The sequence below is a fragment of the Xiphophorus couchianus genome, chromosome 24 (assembly GCF_001444195.1).
Source record: "Xiphophorus couchianus chromosome 24, X_couchianus-1.0, whole genome shotgun sequence".
NCBI classification, from domain to species: domain Eukaryota; kingdom Metazoa; phylum Chordata; class Actinopteri; order Cyprinodontiformes; family Poeciliidae; genus Xiphophorus; species Xiphophorus couchianus.
Genome location: NC_040251.1, coordinates 18,624,429 through 18,644,786, shown reverse-complemented (window position 1 = coordinate 18,644,786; position 20,358 = coordinate 18,624,429). Strand labels below are relative to the sequence as shown.

The window sequence follows — 20,358 nt, the reverse complement described above, 5'->3', positions numbered from 1 at the left end:
TGTGCTCTGATAAACTTACATGTTTTATTAGAGACAAAAACAAACTTCACATATTTCACATCCTGCTGCTACAGCTTCACGCCGTCCACCGCCAGGCCTCCGATAAACAGTCCTCCAAGCTCCGCCTCCAGCTCCGGCAGGTGGGCGGGGCCTGACTCCGCCCCCGTGTTCGTGTCTCCCAGCGTCCGCCACCAGGGCAGCCGGCTCGCCTGCAGCACGGCATTGTGGGCGTTGCGCCCGCGAACCGCGATGGATGCTGACGGGCTCAGGAATGACTCCGCCTGCGTCGCCGTGACAACCGAAAGGGGCGGGGCATCTGTAGGGGTGATGCAGCTGATTATCGATCCTCTGTGTGTATGTGTGTGTGCTCGCGTGTGTGTGTGTCAGACCTCGCAGCAGCTCCAGGTGTGTGTGTGTTTGCGCCAGCAGAGCCTCCACCTGCTGCTCCTCCCTCCTGCGCTGAGCTCCACCCTGCAGCTCTGCCTGCAGCAGCTGCTGCACCTCCTCATGCAGTGCAGCACACGCCTCCACAGACACGCGTGTCGACTGCACACACACACACGTTAGAAACACTGATACGTTGAGGTTTGATTAAGGCCAAATTTAACTTTCAACCTAAAGTACAAGTTTCTTTGTCTGCAAAGATTTTGTATTATTAATCAATAAATGTGGACGTCCTGCTTGTAGAAAGAAAGTCAACCTCACCCTGTGTTCCTGGATGTACTCCTCCACCTGCTGCTTCAGCTCCGCCCGCCGGCTGTCCGTCAAACCCTCCTGACCAATCCAGAGCGGTGTTGGGGGCGGAGCCTGAGCTGCGGGTCGTTTCTCCAGAAGCCGACGGCCCTGGAGGAGCAGACGGCGTTTCATCAGCAGCTGGACAGGTGAGATGACATCATCGTGTTTGTGTCTTACGGCTCTCTGTAGCGTCCTGGCGGCGCGCTGCCGCCTCGCCGAGTCCCTCAGAGCGTCGCTGTAGCGACGTCTGTCTCTGAAGCCTCTCCATGCGCTCTGGATCACCACGGCGGCTCGGTGCTCGCACTCCTCCAGGTACGGACGCACCTGGTCTGGAGACACTAAGGTCAGAAGCTGCTGCTCCAATCAGAGCAGAGGAAGGCGAGGGGGCGGGGCTTACCTGCAGGAAGCAGCTGGAGCAGCTCCCTCTGCTTCTGATGCAGGCGCCGCCTCGCCTGCTGCCGCCGCACACACACCTGCAGGAGCGTTCATCAGGAAAAACTAAACACTGAAATATATTTGATTTTTATTTTGTATCTATAACATATAAATAATTTTACATTTGCTGGATTAAACGGAGGAACCTGGACTGTTATAAAAAACATTATTCTTTCAAAATGTGAGTTTAATAAATTACATAAAGTTGATCTATTAGTTAGTTTTTCATCTTGGGTTAAAGGAACTCTTTTCGGCTCTTTTGTAGTTTTCTGGAAGTTTATTCCAGATCTGTGGTGCCTAGAAATTGAACACTGAACACACAGACCTTCAGCTGCAGCACTGACCTGGTAGTGTAGCTGCTCCTCCCACTGCTGCGCCGCCTCCTGCTGCTGCAGACGCCTGCGCCGTGCCCTGAGGCCAACATGGCGGTAAAAACGTTAAACATGTGATGAGGAGGCGCGTCGCTCTGATGTCGATCTGATCAGATCCTGATCAGTACCTGTATCTACGCTGCAGCGCACTCACGGCTCTGCTGAGATTCTTCACTCTGCGCCGGGTCAGAACCGAACGCCACGCCGCCTGGATCACACACGCCGCCCGCACGCGCTCACTGCTCTCCTTCACACACACACAATTTATTGAGAACGTTTGGTTAAATTTGCTCAATCATATAAAAATTTGCATAATGTTGCTTTATTCCGATTTAAATGACAGGAACTAAATGTATAATTTAGTGATCAATTTATTGATTATTATTACTGATTTATCAGATGAACCTCTGACTGATGGCTGGCGGCTTCTTCCTGCCGGATGACTGCGATCAGCTGATCCACTTCCTGTTCAAAGCCCCGCCCCCTCCAGTCTTTCTCCAGCAGGCTGTCGAGACCTGCAGACACATCGAATGACCTCTGACCTCCCCAATATGTGATAACACAGTCTCACATCCTGCTGTCCGACCTCTGACCTTTAAAGTTGAACAGGAGAGAGCGCAGGCGGAGTCCCAGCTGATTGGCCATCAAGAGCATTAGCCTGATGGAGGCTCCGCCCACAGCGGCGTCCGAGCTGAGAGCCAATTGGGCGACGGCGTCGTTGAGCAGCAGCAGAGCTGATTCGTCGTTCAGCTGGGACAGGAAGTCTCTGCAGTTTCACCACATTAAGGTTGAAACATTTTTACCAGGATTATTTTATCAACTTCAGGCTTAAAGTCTCATTAACTCAGGTAAACAGGAAGTGGTGTGATGTGTTTCTGAGCGCTACCTGTTGACTGTACAGGTTTGAGTCCACATCTGGATGCAGAGCAGAGACACGGTGACATCATCACTCATCTGGATCTGCTCGTAGTGGGCGGAGCTTAGCACTGCAGAGACAAAGTTTGTTTGTGAAGAAGCTGCGGGTGTCGGGGACTACTTTCTAGGGCGGATGAGGTGAGCGGACCCTGAGCCGTGAGGTGGGGGTGAGCAGAGAGCAGCCAGCCCACGGCGTCCATCACTGTCCTGAGGAGGGGCGGAGCCTGAGACAGACCACAGGAGTTACTGCTCTTCATCGCTGCTCTTTATCACACCTGTTGCTCCTCCTCCTCACCTCTGAACGGCTCATCAGCTGACCGGCCAATGACAGCAGAACGTCCACCACTGACGGCAGGAACAGCCTATGAAAAGCCTCGGAGCGGCTGCCTGGCTCCGCCCCCACGCAGCAGGAGCTGGATCACAGTTTTAGAATATCAGACTAAATAAAATAACTAATAATCGATTAAAACAGCTGCTAAAGCTTCTAACAAGCATCATTTAAAACATGTCGCATGTAAAAAGAAAATATATTTTCCAAATAACTTGAATGGTGTCCATATTTCCTTACTAAAGCATTTAATGATGATGTAAAGGTGGACGTTCACCTGGTCAGGTGGGCCAGCGTGGCAGCAGAGGCCCAGATCCCCCTCAGCCTGCTGGGGCTCAGAGACAGAACCCGGACACAGTGACTCAGAACCCCGCTGTGGTAGAACCGAGTCTTGACCCGAGTCAGTGCTCCGCTGTCTGTCTGCACCGCAGCAAAGTTCAGAACCTCTGGGGCAAAAACGGGATGAAATCAGAACCATGCTGACCTCTGACCCCGTCCTCCTCAGCAGCACACTCACTGTTCAGGGCTTCATTCAGGAGGATCATCTGCTCCTCTGGGCTCAGACCTTCATCCTCCAGCTGCCTCCTCAGCTCTGACATCACAGCCTCTTCTTCCTCCATCAGCTCCACCAACCTGAAACAGATTCAGGGAAATTTATCTGGCTAATTTTGATTCAATGACAGATTACATCAGATTTCATTCCTCTCACTTGCTTAAAGTGAATTAAAGAGAAACTAACAAAGGTTTACCAGGTCCTGCTCCCTGTGGAGCCTCAAATATCCAAGCTGGACCGACCTGGACACGTTTCTGGAAGGTGACGGGTTTCTCTCAAACACCTGCTAGCGTTAGCAGCTCTGCTTTCTTCGCCACTTTTCTTCTAAATAAAGATTTAGTTCATATTTCTTGACATCAGTTCAACATCAAAACTACCTTTTGAGTCATTTTTATGCCTCTTACATTATGATAAACTCTGCTGTACTGTAAACGTCACCTAACTACTAGCAGCTAGCTCTCCGATAGAGCCGGCGACGCTTGTTTCCAGGGTAACCTGACGTCACGAGTACGCGACAGCAGAGCTTTCAAAAAAAACTTTATTAGCAATTGACAAAATTATTATCATAACCTCTTTAACAGAAAATTTATACAACAGAAAAAAAGAGAGAACAAGAACCGGTATTATTTGACACATTATTTACTATTTTTAAATATTGATCTTTTAAATGTTGATCTTTAAAGTTATCATAAATAATAAAATCAACAAAATTTCAAAATTTAGCGCAGCTGTTGCTGAAACTCAACTTAACAGTCGATCTCTGCTCGATACAACCAATATAATAAAAGTTTTGCCTAATATTTTATTCTGAACTTTTATTGTAGATAAATATTGATTCACTGCAGCTGCTTTTATCTGTTATTTAGTTTCTGAAGCAGAATCAAACTGATGTGATGATGATTAAGCCTTTCTTTATTTATTTAGGTCATTTTTTTCTTTTGTTTTGTCCTGTTATAATAGAAGGCTGATTAATTTATTATTAATAATAAACTTTTTCCATGTTTGCATTGAATTTATTCCATTCTTTAGCTTTGTAATTGTAAATGTTAAATATATTTTATAGAAGCCGATTTAAACCAAAATCATAATAAAAGTGGAAATCAGTTTAATGTTGTCTTCTAGTGTCTGGAAATATTAACCTCTAATAAACATTTATAAGCAAATGATAAATGTAAAATTTCATTTATAATGTTATTCATATTATCCATTTAATTAGCATGTTATTTATTTTTACTTTATGTTAATTGTCAGATCTAACCATTTTCATAAAATGTCAAAAGGCAAAACAAATATTTAAAATAGGAATGTTTTTTGTGAAAACAAATATTTTATGCTGTTTATGAATACAACTATGTAGGATAAAACAACTATTTAGCTAAATAATAATACAAATGTAAATATATGAATGTGTAAGATGCTTGTAGAATAACTAAATATCCAGCAATGACAATAGAAGTATAATAAAACATAACTCATCTAAATGTCATTCCCACTGTCTTCCTGCAGGTGGCGCTGCTGCTCCAGCTGAGAACATGGAGAACATTTCCTCTGATCAGAACTCCTGCCTCAGATACAGATGCTGGTTATTGTAGCTGACTTTATGATTTATTTATTATTATTCATGAAAATAATTCAACTGAGTCATCAGACATTATCAGAGAAATTATGAATCACCCAAAAAATCACGGGCTGTCAATAATCTATAGCCTGGATTAGGAGTTGATCAATAACTTCCAATTTAAAAATTAATAAACGCTATTAAATAAAAAATATATACCATATTATACTAACATACTATATTTTACTATATTATATATTTTTGTATTATACTAATTATATTATATTATATTATATAAATCCTGATGGTCCTCATGTTGATAGTAACGGTACCGGCAGCACCGGTAACGTTGTAGTAACGGGTGGAGGCGGTGTGTGTGTGAGGGTGTGTGTGTGTCGGTGCAGCAGATGCTGCAGCTCTCGTGCACAGCGCCTCTCTGTCTCCAGTGCGCCTGCGTGCTGAAACACACACCGAGCGGCCGCAGGAGACACTGAGAGGGGATACCCGGCCTGCGTGGGCTCCACGGTACCAGTAACGGCACCAGTAACGGTCCCGGTAACGGTGACGTGATGTGATGCGATGCCGCGCGGGATCACGGTAACGTAAGCGCAGCAGCAGCGGCGGAGGAGGAGGAGGAGGAGGAAGAGGAGCAGGACGGACGGTCGAGGCTGAGCCGAGCAGGATGCAGCACTGACGGTCCGATCGGTACCGGGAGGAGAGGAACGCATCCCACCGAGCGAGCACCGGAGCCCGCGGCTGGTACCGACCCGATCTGATGTGAGGCTGCGGGGATGGACGGGTAGCAGGGAGGCGGAGCGGACCGACCGAGCGACGGCTAATAACGGAGGAGGAAGAGGAGGAGGAGGAAGAGGAGGATGAATCCGGCTGAGGGAGGAGGAGAAGCGGGCCAGGACGGCCTGGCGACGGCAGGTGGGGTGTGAGCGCGTGCGCGAGGCGCGTGCGTGTGTGAGTGTGTGAGAGGGAGCTGCTGTCGCCATGATGCTCCAACATCCGCCCATTGACGGACCGTCTGTGTGTGTGAGTGTGTGTGTGTGTGAGTGTGTGTGTGTGCATCCCTCTCCAGCAGCATTGAGGCGCGTGCACGCGCATATGCAAGCGCGCGCTGTGAGCGTGAGTTGGGGGTGGAGGGTCCGACCAAGGAGGATTGTGGGAAGGCCTGCTGGCCCTTGGAGCTGGTGTGTGTGATGTAATGTGGAGTGTGTTCACATCTGTGGAGAACCTGAGGGGCCGATAGCAGCTCCAGGGGCCCGGAGACAAACTGAGGGTCCCTGGAGGATTCTGAGGGGCCCAAATCTGGTACTCAAGGGACCTGAGGGGCAACCAGGGACCCAAATTCTGCCTTGAAGGGCCTTCAGGGCCCCAAATTTGGTCTTAGATTGGCCCTGAAAGGTTCTGAGGGGCCACCAAGGCCCCAAATCTGGTTGTGATGGGCCTTTTTGCCCCAAAGTCAATCCTGAAGGACCATCAGGACCCCAAATTTTTCCCTAAAGAGACCTGAGGGGCCGCCAAGGCCCCAAATCTGGTCATAAAAGGTCCTGAAGGGCCACCAGGGACCCAAACTCAGTCCTGAAGGGTCACCAGGGACCCAAACTCAGTCCTGAAGGGTCACCAGGGACCCAAACATTTATCTTGAAGGGTTCTGATGGACCCTGCTGACCCAAATTTGGTTCTGAAGGGCCTCCAGGGTCTCCATGCTGGGTCCTGCTGACGTCTCCTTTATGCAGAAGTTTGGCTGAAACTCATAGAAAACCTGAATCTGATGAAGGATTTCTGCAGAAACTAAGAGCCAAATGAGGAAAAATGTCTGCAGTGGGTCTTTGTTAATCCAGATGGATTAGGATTGAACAGATTAGATGATAACTGAGGTGAAAACCTGAACAGACGGTTGTTATAATTATGAATATTTGATCCCATTACAATTCAGATCAAACCCAGAGAGTTTAATGGGATTTCAGCGGCAGGTAACTGGGAGAAATCATTTATTAACGACTTTACAAATAAAACAATAAAATGATTAATGATGTTTTTATGTCTCATATTTAGAATTTTGCTTCTTAAATAAATTTTAGTTACTGTTAGTCACGTTGGAGACAGAAAACCTGAATGATGGAGCTCGGTGGTGGCAGCATCATGCTGGGGGACTTTCAAGTTAACGCTTAAAAAAATAAACTTTGATTTTAACAATTAACTTTGAAACAGAAACATATTTCAAAAATCCAATTTGTTGTTTAATCCAAGATTAAACAACAAAAAACAAATAAAGCAGAAATAAAAAGACAATAATTAATTATAAAATATTAGTAATCAAAATGCTAATAAGGTTTAACAACGATGTTTATTCTCTAATGCTTCATGGTGAAATCTATAGAGGCTTTTTCAAATTCGCTGTGACACAGACTGCTACAGGAGATCCAAACGAGTCAGAACATTTCATTTCTCTTTAGGAAGAGAAATCAGATTTGTAAATTTGAGAAACTCCAATATAAAAAAATAAAATTGCAAGAAGAAATCTGATACGGATTGGTATCAATGCTATCGATATTTTGGGTCAATCTACCCAATATGCTTTTATTTTGAAGAAAGCATTGTATTAATCAGAGTTTGTTACATTTACTCGAGTGACTTTGAAAAAAGTTTCTTTTAGGAGTATTTTTACACGCTGCACTTTTTGCTTGACTAATTTTATCTCTGCTCTTGTTGAAGTGGTTCTGCTCTTACTTTGTCATAACTTTGGGTTCTCTGCCTCCTCTGGTGTTGGTCGGATCTGTTCTGCTGCTATATTATTTTGGTGGATTTCTAAACAGTAAATCTCCATGGCAACGGGGTTTTGAGTAGTAAAACTGATTTAATGTGTTGCTGAATTGTAGCGTGTTCAGCGTTGATGGTAATTATCCAAATGGCGGCGGAGAAATGCCAGAGAGACACAGTGAGGTCATGGAGGGCCCTGCGGCTCGGGTCGGGCTCCGGGTCGGGTTCTGGGTCGGGTTCCGGCCTCTCGGAGGCAGAGTGAGTCTTCAGACCCTCCGGCCCGACATTTCAGGCTGGAACGCAGTCATTAGCTGCTGTTGCGTAATCATCAGTTGATGAGTCCTGACAGACTGACAGCAAGTTCCTCCAAAGGCTTTTTCATCTGCTTCTATTCTGGGCCGAGCGCCGACTCACAGAGGAGGGGGTCCGACTGGAAATCCCCCTGATTGGCAGCTGATTAGGGATCAATCCACTTCCTGACAGAACACGCCGGCGCCAGGCATGTTAGCACCCAGCAGATTACAAACGCCCACCACTCAGTCATTAGCTTCTGCTCCATGCTAACACCAACAGAAAACTCAAGACACGGCAGTGGCAGCTGCAGTGGCACTTCTGGTGGCAGCTGCCACGGCTTCTGTGGGAAAATTAATATATACGTTTATTTAGAGGGAGTAAATTGAAATTTGATTTTAAAAATTCATAAAGTCGCCACTGATTCTGTGGCAGCTGCCACGCTTTTACGGCAGATTGGACAGAACATAAGTTTATTTTGAACAAGTCAAACAATATAATTTAATTTAGAAATTCATAAAACTGATTCAGTGGCAGGTGACATGGATTCTGTGACATATGACAGCTTTTGTGGCAGATTGAATATGAATAAGTTTATTTTAAACAAATCAATTAAAAATTGTCTAAAGCTGACACGGATTCGCTGTCACCAACGTATATGTATGTATTCTTGTTTCTGTTGTTTTGTTTGTTCAGAATGAGCTTCTTCATATTAATCATCCAATCCACCAGTGAAGCTGTGGCAGCTGCCTCTGCCACGGTTCGCTCTCTCCGCTGCCTGTTGCTTTCTGCTCTGTTAGCAGCTGGAATGAAGTTTAGATCAAACAAATTATCTCCATGTTTCTGCGACTTTCATCTGATTTCCAGCCACGCCTCCCTGGACTGGAGAGAATCGGCTCATAGATATGATTTCACTAATCGATTGGTGGAAAACGTGATTGAAAAATGGACTCAGACCGTTTGGATTTCTTTTAGAGCAGATCGAAGCCCATCACGGTTCAATTTGCTCCCTTGTGAAGAATGAACTCAGCCCATTTCCAGCTCGGTCTGTGAAACGTGTAAAAAGGTTCTGAGTTTCTGTAATCACTGCAGCTCAGCTGGAGCCTGATGAGTTTCCACCAGCACAACGCTTGATTATGGAGATGATCAGAGGCAAATCTAAAGATTCCCTTTGTTGGTTTATGCTAACAGACTTCACACCGAACTCTTCCTGAGGCAGAACTCTGCCTCAGGAACCGAGCCGCTTGGACTCCCAACTGGGTCCAACATTCAGCCACTTCGCTGTTGAAATCAACAGCGAAGTTGATGATCAACAGGATGATTAGAGGGAGCGCTCCTTCCTTTTTGCATCCGCTTTTCAGTGTTCGACCCACAAACCGGTGGTTTGATAAGCTACAGGCTCAGTCATACTGAAGATGTGTGGAATACGTCTAGGAGCCGATAAAAAAACTAACTTTTAAACGCTTCAGTCCAACTCCAGTCCGTTTGTCTCGAAAGCCCAGTCCGGTTGGTGCGGTGTGAATGTTAAATCGAACTCTGGTCCGTCTCCAAACCTCAGTCAGTTTGGCTGAACTGAACTCTGGTGCAGTTCAAGTGTGAACGCCAAGCGAGCTTGAGACAGCCCAAAAAACAGGAAGTGGGCTATTGCGCAGAGCATTCTGGGTAAATACAACCAAAACAAATGCATTAGCCTACCGCTAGCGGGAGAAATATCTCGCAGTCTTTAGCTAAGTTCAAATGACCACTAAAATCTGACGCCTCCATCTTGTTTCCATCTGGTGAAGAAGGAAGTTGAACTCAGCGTCTTCAGAGGTTTTTGTGTTTCTTTCAGTGGTTCTTGGTGCAGTGCCCCCACAGGCCAGGAGGGGAACAGGTTAGTTTGACTCAGAGCAGAGAGAAAGAGAGCAGCTGGAGGTGGAGCAGATGATGAAGTTTGATCAGAACCAAATCTACCGGACTATCAGCCTAAATAAACTCTGCCTTGAAGAATGATACCAGAAGATGCTGTTGGCTACAAAACTTAATAATTTTAAAGCTGAGCGACTAAAATCAGTCATGGGAAACTGTTTTTAGTTTTTGTTACCCAGTGATTCTGATCTGGAAAAGTTCTGATAAATTATTAAAATCCCAAACTTGGCCGGTTTATGGCTGTAGTTCAATGGAAACATCTGATCTAAACTATAAAACTTTTAAGGAATATAACTGCCTTTCTGCTGTGTTTTTTCTGGTGTCGTCTCTTTATGCATAATTCTTATTATTGCTTTTGCTGGAGCAAAACGGCTCAGAGAGAAACAGAATATTCAATACCTTCACTCAGGATTTTTCCCAAATCGCTGAAGCAGAAACGTTTCCCACTTTGCATCCCCACATCACCAGTAGTCATCTGGAAACCAGGGAGACGTTAGTGAAGTTTCCTCTTTCTTTTGATAGAAATATCAGTCTGTAGGTTGGCAAACAGAGAAGCCTGCTGTTAGGTAAAGATTAAAGACTCAAAGATACATCCATCTGAAACAGAGTAAATATAACTGCATAAAGACATCAAAACCATCGTAGGCTTCAGAAAAGGCCTGAGGGGAAAGAAAAGGCGTCTTAAGTAGGAAAAGAGGTTTGTTTATTATAAATGGTGAATTCTGGAGTTATTCCAGTTTCATCCAGATGTAAAATAGACGACAGGACCAGAATATATTAGCTGTTCCCAGGATGGCGTGGAGAAAATTCATAAACCAGTAGCATCAGTGGAAGATGGTTGGAGTTGAACTCCAATCGACTTCGCAGCAACACTAAAACCACAAAGGTTTGAATCCCAAGTCTAAAATGTCGCTGAACAACAACAGGCCAACTTCTGATCTGATTATTCTTAGAGGCAGAAAGAAAAGAGTGTGATCGTCATCGTTAGTGAAGTTTTCAGCAGATGTATCTGCAGCTGTCACTAGGGGGCGACGTAGAGAGAAACTGACAAAAGTGGTTAAAATAAAAACATGAAAACATGTTCCACTTTGCTCAATTGTCAAACTTATTGATCCTAGGATGTAATATTCATTGTCATCAATCAGGAAGATGATCAGATGAAATGAGTTGACTAAATCCAATCAGCAGACGGCCTCAGTTTACGTCATTAATAAAATCTTAAAGGTTCCCAGTAGAACATTCACTCCTTAGTTCTCTGTTCACTGGATGTAAAGAAGTTCATCTGAAGATTAAAAAACCCAACGATTGGAAACATTCTGCATGAGGAAGCAGAAGCGTACAGCTATCCTCTCCTTGTTAGAAAACATCCTCTCTTTATTTCACGCAGACATCAAACATTCTTGTATCCCAAGGTCGTCTCTGCTGTAGTTGCTGGGTGTTTTTGGTGTGTGAGATGAAAGCCCGTTGGGTGTGGAGGAGACGGAGCAGGACGGCGGTGGAGAGCCAGAGACGTTTCTCTCTCTCAGGGTTATCTCTGCCTGTTGGGCTGCTAATGTGAGGCGTTTAATGCCCTCAGTGTGCGAGTGTTGGATTAGCTTCCTCCTGCTGAGCGGGATGATCTGACGCATATGGGAGGCATGTCTGAACACACACACACACACACACTCGTGTTTCTTTCTGGGGATCCTGGTTACATTGTCTCTAAACCATCAAAACCATAAAATCAGCTTATTAAGGTTTTAACACCAACTCTAAACCTGTGAATTTGCCAAGTTAAATCCTGACTTGTAAACTGTTCTCACACTCCTTCATTCTGTTGAAATTATTTGTTTCATTGATTAGAAATTTATTGCTCCAAAAAGCCCAATTAAAGCAACTACTCAACTAGTTTTCAGTGAATAATGTCACATTCTTCTAACCACTTAAGTTTAATTTATACAATATTTGATAATTTATGGATTAACTGTCTAATAATTTGATGCAAAAGGTGCTTAATGAGAGCCAGCTCCTGCCTGAACGTCGGTAGGATTGAATCTGCTTTGGATGTTTTAGGTGGATTTCTGGGGGAATAAAAAATGTCTGTTGGGTTGGAGGACACAGACTGGACACCAAACACAAGCTAAAGACGTTGATGTTTGTCTTCCAGGTTCTGGTAAAGCAGAGACTGTTCGGGCCGTGGATGTCCTGACGGTGCTCAGAGAGAAAGTGGCCTTTGTATCAGGTAAAACAGTACTGGTTTTATTCTGGTCCTACTGGTTTAATTCTGGTCCTGCTGGTTTTATTTGGAAGAGTGTTGAAGTCACGGTTGTATGTGATTTCCAGGTGGAAGAGACAAACGAGGCGGACCAATTCTTACCTTTCCAGCAAGGACCAATCACGATCGAATAAAACAGGAAGATCTCAGCCGACTGGTCACCTATCTGTCAACAGTTCCCAGGTACAACTCTGAATATCTTTACTGCTTAGACTGATAAGGATCGGCTTTAATGTTTTATTCAGACATTAAATGCTCTGTCTTTAGTTTTGTCAGCAGTTTGTTGAAGGAAGAGACGTTGGTTTCATTGCCGCTCTGTGTTTCCCTCAGTGAGGACGTTCGAGCTCGTGGCTTCACCGTTGTGGTGGACATGCGCGGCAGTAAGTGGGACAGCGTGAAGCCAGTGCTCAGGACGCTACAGGAGTCGTTTTCCTCCAACATCCACACAGCACTGCTCATCAAACCCGACACCTTCTGGCAGAAACACAAGACCAACCTGGGCAGCGCCAAGTTTAGCTTTGAGGTACCGCCAGCTGTTCTTCAATCGTGGGTTCTTGACTTAAGGCCAACTGGAAGATGTTGCAACTTAAAAGAAAGAGGAAACATCTTCAAGTGCCGCTCCCTTATGTTCAAGCTGTTAAGGTTTCCAGAGTGTCCTGCATCGAGGCAGTAACCCGTCTCTGTCCCCAGACCAGCCTGGTGTCAGTCGAAGGACTCTCCCGGCTCATCGATCCCTCCCAGCTCACGGCGGACCTCGGCGGCTCTTTGGAGTACGATCATGTGGAGTGGACTGAGCTTCGTCTGGGACTTGAAGAGTTCTCTGGAGCTGCAACGCAACTTCTGGCTCAGTTGGAACAGCTGGAGGCCGGCTTGAACCGCATACCAGAGCCGAAAGACGTGGACGAGGCCCGCAAGTGAGTACTTAGGATGTTTCATAGGTCAGGGTCATTCAGGGTCGACCTGAACGGTAACTTTAGGGTATTCTCATCATTAGACTTCTAGAGGAACACAGTCGTCTCCGGAACACGATCGCCACCGCACCAGTGGACGCCCTCGACAGAGAGGGGAAGAGCTTGCTTCAGCGAATGCGCCTGGGCCCCTCACATGGTGATGGCTCCACTGAGGGCGGGGGCGGAGGTGGAGGAGGCGGAGGCGGCGGCACCTGGCTATCAGGGGGGGCCGATTTCCAGAGTGTAGCCCCAAAGGTTTCCTCTCTGCTGGACCGGCTGCAGGCAGGTCGCACCCACCTGCTCCAGAGCTGGAATGACAAAAAGCTGCACCTAGACCAGGGTCTCCAGCTGCACCTGTTTGAGCAGGACGCCACCAAGGTGAGGTCATGACCCAGCAAGAAAGCTTTGCATTATTTTTCCTATTGTTCAATCAGGTTTTGCATCATTATATGCAAATCCAGAGCTGCTGTCTGACCCGTCTGTGTTGCTGCTGCCTCTCCTTGTCTCAGATGTCGGAGTGGATCGCCCACAGCAAAGAGCTCTTCATGCAGAGTGTGGCAGAAGTCGGTCAGAACCACCAGCACGCTGTCGACCTGCAAACACAACACCAGCACTTCACCGCCAACTGCATGGTCAGTGTGTTCGTCTCTGTCTCTGGCGCCTTGCTGAGAATTTCATGACTGAACGAACATGGCGGCGCCTGTGCTTCTACAGAACGGGAGCGTAAACGTGGACAGCGTGGTCACCGTGGCAGTACGACTCGCCGAGGCCGGCCACTACGGAGCGGAGCGCATCACCATGGTGTCGTCACGGTTACAGGAAGACTGGAAGGCCTTGACGACCGCCCTGGAGGAGCGCAGCAACACGCTTGCCATGGCAACTGGCTTCCACCAGGGGGCAGAGCAGGTACGGTTACGTCCAACACTCAGTAAGCTGTTATGAACTGAAGTAATGTTTTATACGCAGCAATGCCTCACAATTCATTGACTGCCAGAGTGTCATTGAACTGTTCTTTGCTTTATCCGTTTCATCGTCCTCATTTGACCTCACTAACCACAAGTTCGTCTGTTTCCTTCTCTGCATTACTCTTGTTCTTTCTACTTTCCATTTTTTAAACTCCACCGACTGAGAGCAGACCTTTTACAACAGGATGGACCTCCGGAGAAAAAAAATTAAGAAGAGCTACCAGTAGAGGCGTGTTGTGGCTTTATGCTCTCTGCTGATCTAGCATAAAGCATAATCTATCTTTATGTTTCCACCAAGGGGCAGAGAGCGTACCTTTATATCAGTACAGTATAAACCATTATGACCTAAAGTAGCAAAAAAGTCCAATGGAAGGATTCTTTCTCAGCTCCTGGCTCTGTTTCTGGCTCTAAATCACATTTTATAAATGCTCAGAGAGAAATCCTACCTGTCCTCTCTGAACTTGTGGCCTTATGGCTGTTTGGAGTTGCATCTTTCTTCTTGCTATAAATATTTAAATTATGCAACAATACAACAATTAATGAATTCTTTACCTTACCCGTTTCATTGTCCTCATTTGATGTCACTAAAGTCTCCAAAAGTCCAAGAGAAGGTCTGTGAAAGCCTGTAAAAAGTCTCAGCATTGTCCTTTACCCGTCTACGTTAAGGCGTGTCTGTCTCTCTGTCCAGTTCCTTCTGCGGGTGGAGGGTTGGGTGAAGACGTGCTCTGATGGTCCCTTACCGACTGCAACAGCAGAGCTGGAAGCTGCGACTAAAAAGCACCAGGAGCTAAACGAGGAGATATCTGCCAACTACACGCAGGTATTCACCTGAAGTCCCCCACTAAAACCTTTGTGTCTGCATGAAGGAACCTGAAGTCTTCCTGTCTGTTTGCAGGTCAGTGAAAGTGGAAAGGCCTTAATGGACGTCCTCCAGCGTAACGGCAGCAGTGAGTCTGAAGAGTCGGCAGCCAAGCCAGACTTCGCCCCGGCCACGCACACCATCATGGGAGTTCTGCACCAGGTGATGCAGGTGAGGCTCGGTGCAACGTGCCGTCAGGGCAGGATTACGGCAGACAGACGTGAAAACGGACCAGGACTTTCTCCTGTCTGCTCAGGGTCATCATGATGTGGAAGGGGCCTGGCAGCACAGGAAGCTCCGCCTCCACCAGCGCCTGCAGCTCTGCGTGTTCCAGCAAGACGTTAAACAGGTCGGACCACCAACACCAACGCTTACGTCAATCAATCAATCAATATTTGCATAGCCGAAAACACTTGCTTTAATGACCGCCCAGATTTTCCTTTCACCTAATTTTCCGTCAGGTGTTGGACTGGGTGGAGCAGCATGGAGAGGTTTTCCTCAACAAACACACCGGGGTGGGGAAGTCCCTGCACCGGGCGCGGGCCCTGCAGAAACGGCACGACGACTTCCAGCAAGTTGCTCAGGTGACCCAAACATTCCCAGATCCTGATCCTCCGTCATGCTGGACCGACCTCTGACCAATCTCTGACCGACCTCTGGTTGTCTTTCAGAACACCTACACCAACGCAGAGAAGCTTCTGGAGGCGGCCGACCAGCTGGCCCAGGCCGGAGAGTGTGAGGAGGAGGAGATCTACCAGGCGGCCCGAGACCTGGAGCTGCGAATGCAGGTAGCCGGGGGTGTCTATGTCCTGGAGGGAGCAGGGGAATGAGCTTCTTCTACATGCTGGGAGGAGCTGGGTGTGTCTAAATGCTGGGTTGTTTCTACATCTTGGGTTGCTGGATTACATCTAAATATTGGTTGTTTCTGAAAGCTGGTTTCTGACATCAGTGCGGTGCTTTGCAGGCCTTCATCCAGCGTGTGGAGCAGAGGAAGCTGCTGCTGGACCTCGCTGTGTCCTTCTACACTCACACTAAGGAAGTAATAGTCCTAGAAACACTGACTCATTGTTTCTAAACGTTCATGATATTTCATAGCAGTAAAAGCGCATAATCAGAACAGATTTGTAAAAAGAAAAAGCAAATACAACTTAAAATCAACTGAGATTTTCAAACATTAAGGTTCAGAAAGGCGATGAGTGAATGAACTAAAACGACCTGCTCTCTTCTTCTTCTGCTCCTCAGCTGTCGGTGTGGATGGAGGGCCTCCAGAAGCAGCTGACCTCTGACCTCTTGGTGTGTCCAGACACGGTGGAGGCGCTGCAGGCTCTGATCAGCCAGCAGCAGCAGCAGCAAGCCAACACACAGGTACGCCGTGGCCTCAACCCCAGCGTCTCCATAACAACCTAACACTCCCTGCTGACCTTTGACCCCTTGCCCCGCACTAACACTCTAACCCTGACCCGCAGGAAGCTGCGATGAGTGTCATCCGGGAAGGAGAAGACCTCATCCTGCAACTCAGGTGATTCATGGCATCAATGATACAGAATCTAGAGGGTGTTTTCTAGATCAGATAATCTTTATAGATTATTATTAAAACATTGATTGGCTGATTGATTGATTGATTGAGTGGCTAAGATTTTATCAGGAATGTGATGAAAAGATACCATGTGTTGTCGTTTAGGTACACTAGTTGCACTTCTATTCACTGTAAAACTGTGCAAATTGAAATGATAAAATTAATCCCTTAATTTAAAAAAAACTGCAATAGAAACACTTTTCTACTTGCAATACCAGCTGGCTCCACTAGAGGCCTCCAAACATCGCGTTAAATTCATATTCTGTAAAATCCTCATGGTCGCTGCCGGGATTTTAATGACTAATAATTGTGTTTCTTATTTAATAAAAGCCGTAAAATTGTATTTTTGTAACATTTGCAACGGAAACACATCCACTCTATCAAAAAATAGAAAAAAATAAAACCTTTTTTCTCACTTAAAATTAAGACGCAATGTAAGTGACTTAAAAAAATATATATTTTTAATTTCAGACAACGAACAACAACAAAAAAAAAAACAACAGAAAACACAGTTTGAAAAATCTGTTTAAAATAATTTTGCAAACCAAACTGAGACGGTTTTGTTTCAATCATAGTGAAATTTAGCTTAAAAATGCTTTTGTTTGTTGGTTTGGATGTTTTATAAATTTAAATGCAGAAAACATCATCAGGTGGTGAATTTCTATTTTAATTAGAAATTTTGGTGCCATGTTTTATACATTAAGTGATGTAGATGCTGTTTGGTTTTTCTTTAATAATATTTAGAATTTGGTTCTGAAAGGCTCATTGTTGTTGAAGGAATTGAAAATGATTTTGTGCATCAGATGAATAAATGTTTTCAGGTTTCTTTAAGCTGTGGGATTTTGTTTTAATTTCTGTCTTTGCTTGAATTATTTAACCTTTTTCTGTGCAGATTTTTTTCACAAGCATGCATATATACCTGTTCTGTTTTCTTGGTTATAAATGTGTTGGATTTTAATTTGATTTATTCTGTATTTTTGTGTTTGCATCTCACATTGACTTTTGTGTTTGTAGAATTTTTGTTTTGTATAATTTAGTAAAATTATGTTTCCTTCCAGGTTTGGATACTCTGTGGTATTTTTTCAACCTAATTGGTTTAGTTTCTTTTCTGCTGTATATACTAAGAGGTGCGCTTGTTTTAGGCCCCAGGGCAGCTCGGTGGCCCATGTGGAGTCGGTGTTGCAGCAGTTGGAGGAGTCCCACACTCAGCTGGAGGAACTTTTCCACCAGAAGAAGATCAGACTGGACATTTTCCTGCAGTTCCGCATACTGCAGCAGTGCACCCTGGAGGTAACGCCCGGTTCTACACTTTTCTACCAACTGAAACCTTTTCCTGCTGTAATATTCCTGATTCTTTAACATCATTTGATCTTCAGGTAACTGGGGAAATGGAGGCCTGGAAACAGGACCTACAAAAGCAGTCCCAGGACTTCTCGTCTGAGAAGCTAACGTCTCCACGGCTAGCTGATGCTAACCCGGAGCAGCTAGCCCAGGACAAGCTAGCCCTGGGCCAGTCTCGCCTGGCAGAGGCCACACCTGAGTCGCTGACTTTGGCTCAACAGCGTATCCACAGGTAGGCTGAGCAGATTGGCTCAGTCATCTTGCTGAGTTATGGTAAATATTATTTTTTATCAGGCTTTAATTTATCATCTGACTGCTCTGCAGGCACATGGAGCGAAGGCTGGCGATGAACAATATGATCTATGAGGTGATCCAGCAAGGTCATGACCTTCAGCAGTACATCACAGAGGTCCAGGCATCAGGTAGGTTACAGGTTTTACTTCAAAATGAGAAAAGAGGTAAAATCTACTGTCATCTGCATACAGAAAAAACTAAGATACAAAGAGGCTAATGACAGAGCCTTGAGGTACACCATAACAAAAGACAGGGTTCAGATAAACAGGTCAATCATTACAGTAATCCAAGTCTTCACTAAAACTGAGATTTAGAGATTTCTGAACTGTCTTGTTTTAATACGAGTTCCAGAACCATGTTTAGTCCGACTCCAGTCCAGTTTAGTCTGACTCCAGTCCAGTTTAGTCTGACTCCAGTCCATTTCCCTATTTCCTCCGGTCCGTTTGGTGAGGTGTGAATCCATAACTGAACTCTGATCCATCTTCAAACTTCGGTCTGAGTTCAGGTGAATTAAAATCTGGTTCGGTTCAAATGCATATGTAAACGTAAAGAGGACCGGAGGCCGCTCCAAAGGCAGGAAGTGGACTACAGCTCAGGGCATTCTGGGTAAATACAACCAAAGCTAACATGTTAGCTTAGCACTAGCGGCAGAAATGTCTCCTGGTCTTTAGCCAAAGACTAAAGAGAAATCCTCCAACCGCTAAAATCTGGTGCCTCTCCATTCTAGTTTCCATTTGGTGAAGTAGGAAGTTGTGCTCAGTTTCTTCTTCAGTGGTTCAGCGCCTCCACAGGCGAGGAGGGGAACAGGTTTTTAAATTAACTTAGATTGTTTGACTCAGAGCAGAAAAAAAGAAAATAAATGTTGCAATTCTGGTTCCCAGTCGAACCGAATCTACTGGACTGTGAGGTGTCAAACATCCTGAGTGATTCTGGATTTGGTATCAAATGTTTGTAGCTCCATCGGTGCGTTAGTGTTTGTAGGAATGACGGAACCGGGTAAAGTGAACGAAATGATCCGTGTTGGGCATCGGTAAGATGCGTAAGCAGGTTCAGATCCCCTGATTTCAGAAAACACTGACACTTCTTGGACCATCTAATGTCCAACAGTCCAGTGATGCGAGACAAAAAGGTCCAACAGATTTCGGCCATCTTGAATCCAAAGCCTTTCTATTATTAGTGGTTCAATCTGAACAGAATAAAATCCTAGAAAGCCACAAGAATCCGTCAGCAGATTTTCCCCAGCAGCGACCAGCCCAGCATCACACTGATGTCAGGGGTGGAGAGGGGGGAAAGGGGGACGGGTTGCTATGGAAACTGCTCTCTGAAGCACACAGCTGATCCCCATGGAAACCGGCGTATTGAATTCGCCATGGAGACACACACATCAGTGCGTGCATGCACAATGAGGCAGCTGGTGCGTGTGGTTTCTAAGGTGCGGCGTGTGCTGCAGGTATGGAGCTGTCCGAGGCGGAGGGAGGCCTGATGGCGCAGGTGGAGGAGCTGCAGCGCCTCCTGCAGGACAAACAGAAGGAACTGCAGCAGATCGCTGACCACACACACACATACCTGGAGCAAAACCTGCAGCTCAGACACCTGCAGAGCCAGGTCAAACAGGTAACACACACTCATCCCTCTGCACACACACACTCAGACTTCCTGCTGCCTACCTGCGTGTGTGTGTGTGTGTGTGTGTGTGTGTGTGTGTGTGTGTGTGTGTGTGTGCGTGTGTGTGTGTGTGTGCCTCTCTCAGGTGCTGGGCTGGATCTCTGAGGGGGAGATGAAGCTGTCCTCCTGCATGCTGAACTCCAGCTGTCTGTCTGAAGCCGAGCAGCTGCAGCGGGAGCATGAGCGCCTCCAACAGACCATCGAGGTTACTGCAGACACACCGACCAGAAATAAAACATTTAATCCTAAAATCTGTCACAATAAATAATCAATTAACTGCATGATCAATTATAAATTCCTATTCAGACAACAGAGACGTCACAATGTGGTTTTTATTTCTGTTTAGTTTATTGTTTTGGTTGTCATGTTTTATTTTGGATAAATTAAAATATTTTCCAGCTCCAGTGTTTCTGCAGCTTTAGCAGTTTTATACAAAGTTAGTTTGTTGGTCTCTACTATGCCATCATTATAATACTTGAAAATGATGTCAAAACAATATTATTGTTTATCAAAATCATTTATTGTGGCAGCATGCTTTACATTTTATATAAAAAGCAGCAGAAAATTGACTTTTTCAGAAAAGCAAAAAGC

General features: G+C 45.6%; 2 protein-coding genes across 11 annotated transcripts in view; one reads left to right on the top strand and one right to left on the bottom strand.

The window, feature by feature from the left end:
• Positions 1–5: 5 nt before the first annotated feature.
• Positions 6–19,904, bottom strand: iqcb1 (IQ motif containing B1). Of its 9 annotated transcripts, none has more exons than XM_028010612.1 (16): positions 19,844–19,904; positions 10,263–10,338; positions 3,302–3,417; positions 3,062–3,230; positions 2,752–2,869; positions 2,605–2,680; positions 2,428–2,527; positions 2,135–2,307; positions 1,947–2,056; positions 1,670–1,788; positions 1,515–1,581; positions 1,133–1,208; positions 913–1,064; positions 706–843; positions 390–546; positions 6–316 (listed from the first exon to the last, which is right to left on the bottom strand). In XM_028010612.1, exons 3-16 carry the CDS (start codon positions 3,402–3,404, stop codon positions 69–71), a joined length of 1,806 nt encoding a protein of 601 aa, XP_027866413.1. In that variant the 5' UTR covers positions 3,405–3,417; positions 10,263–10,338; positions 19,844–19,904; the 3' UTR covers positions 6–68. The 9 variants fall into 9 exon arrangements, with proteins under 9 accessions (XP_027866413.1, XP_027866417.1, XP_027866412.1 ...); XM_028010616.1 differs by lacking the exons at positions 10,263–10,338; positions 19,844–19,904 and adding exons at positions 3,580–3,661; positions 3,776–4,263; XM_028010611.1 differs by lacking the exons at positions 10,263–10,338; positions 19,844–19,904 and adding exons at positions 3,534–3,661; positions 3,776–4,262.
• The window catches only part of LOC114140503 (kalirin-like), a 34,675-nt gene continuing 20,008 nt past the window's right edge, over positions 5,692–20,358 (top strand). For both annotated transcript variants that reach the window (XM_028010435.1, XM_028010434.1), the window contains exons 1-21: positions 5,692–5,825; positions 12,010–12,084; positions 12,186–12,300; positions 12,448–12,640; positions 12,808–13,031; positions 13,112–13,445; positions 13,577–13,699; positions 13,782–13,973; positions 14,721–14,852; positions 14,928–15,062; positions 15,148–15,240; positions 15,353–15,475; positions 15,563–15,679; positions 15,856–15,930; positions 16,134–16,256; positions 16,358–16,410; positions 17,610–17,757; positions 17,844–18,040; positions 18,133–18,230; positions 19,553–19,716; positions 19,853–19,972. In XM_028010435.1, coding sequence (XP_027866236.1) covers positions 5,771–5,825; positions 12,010–12,084; positions 12,186–12,300; positions 12,448–12,640; positions 12,808–13,031; positions 13,112–13,445; positions 13,577–13,699; positions 13,782–13,973; positions 14,721–14,852; positions 14,928–15,062; positions 15,148–15,240; positions 15,353–15,475; positions 15,563–15,679; positions 15,856–15,930; positions 16,134–16,256; positions 16,358–16,410; positions 17,610–17,757; positions 17,844–18,040; positions 18,133–18,230; positions 19,553–19,716; positions 19,853–19,972 — 2,889 coding nt within the window. In that variant the 5' untranslated portion in view covers positions 5,692–5,770. The remainder of the gene's footprint in view (positions 5,826–12,009; positions 12,085–12,185; positions 12,301–12,447; positions 12,641–12,807; positions 13,032–13,111; positions 13,446–13,576; positions 13,700–13,781; positions 13,974–14,720; positions 14,853–14,927; positions 15,063–15,147; positions 15,241–15,352; positions 15,476–15,562; positions 15,680–15,855; positions 15,931–16,133; positions 16,257–16,357; positions 16,411–17,609; positions 17,758–17,843; positions 18,041–18,132; positions 18,231–19,552; positions 19,717–19,852; positions 19,973–20,358) is intronic.

Bases quoted from the DNA above. Each gene is read 5' to 3' on its own strand.
- iqcb1 (XM_028010612.1), bottom strand. From the start codon at position 3,404: ATGGAGGAAGAAGAGGCTGTGATGTCAGAGCTGAGGAGGCAGCTGGAG. The intron at 2,057-2,134 runs GTCAGAGGTCGG...ATGTGTCTGCAG, and splicing joins TCTCCTGTTCAACTTTAAAG to GTCTCGACAGCCTGCTGGAG. The intron at 1,065-1,132 runs GTAAGCCCCGCC...TAGTGTCTCCAG, and splicing joins GCTCCAGCTGCTTCCTGCAG to ACCAGGTGCGTCCGTACCTG.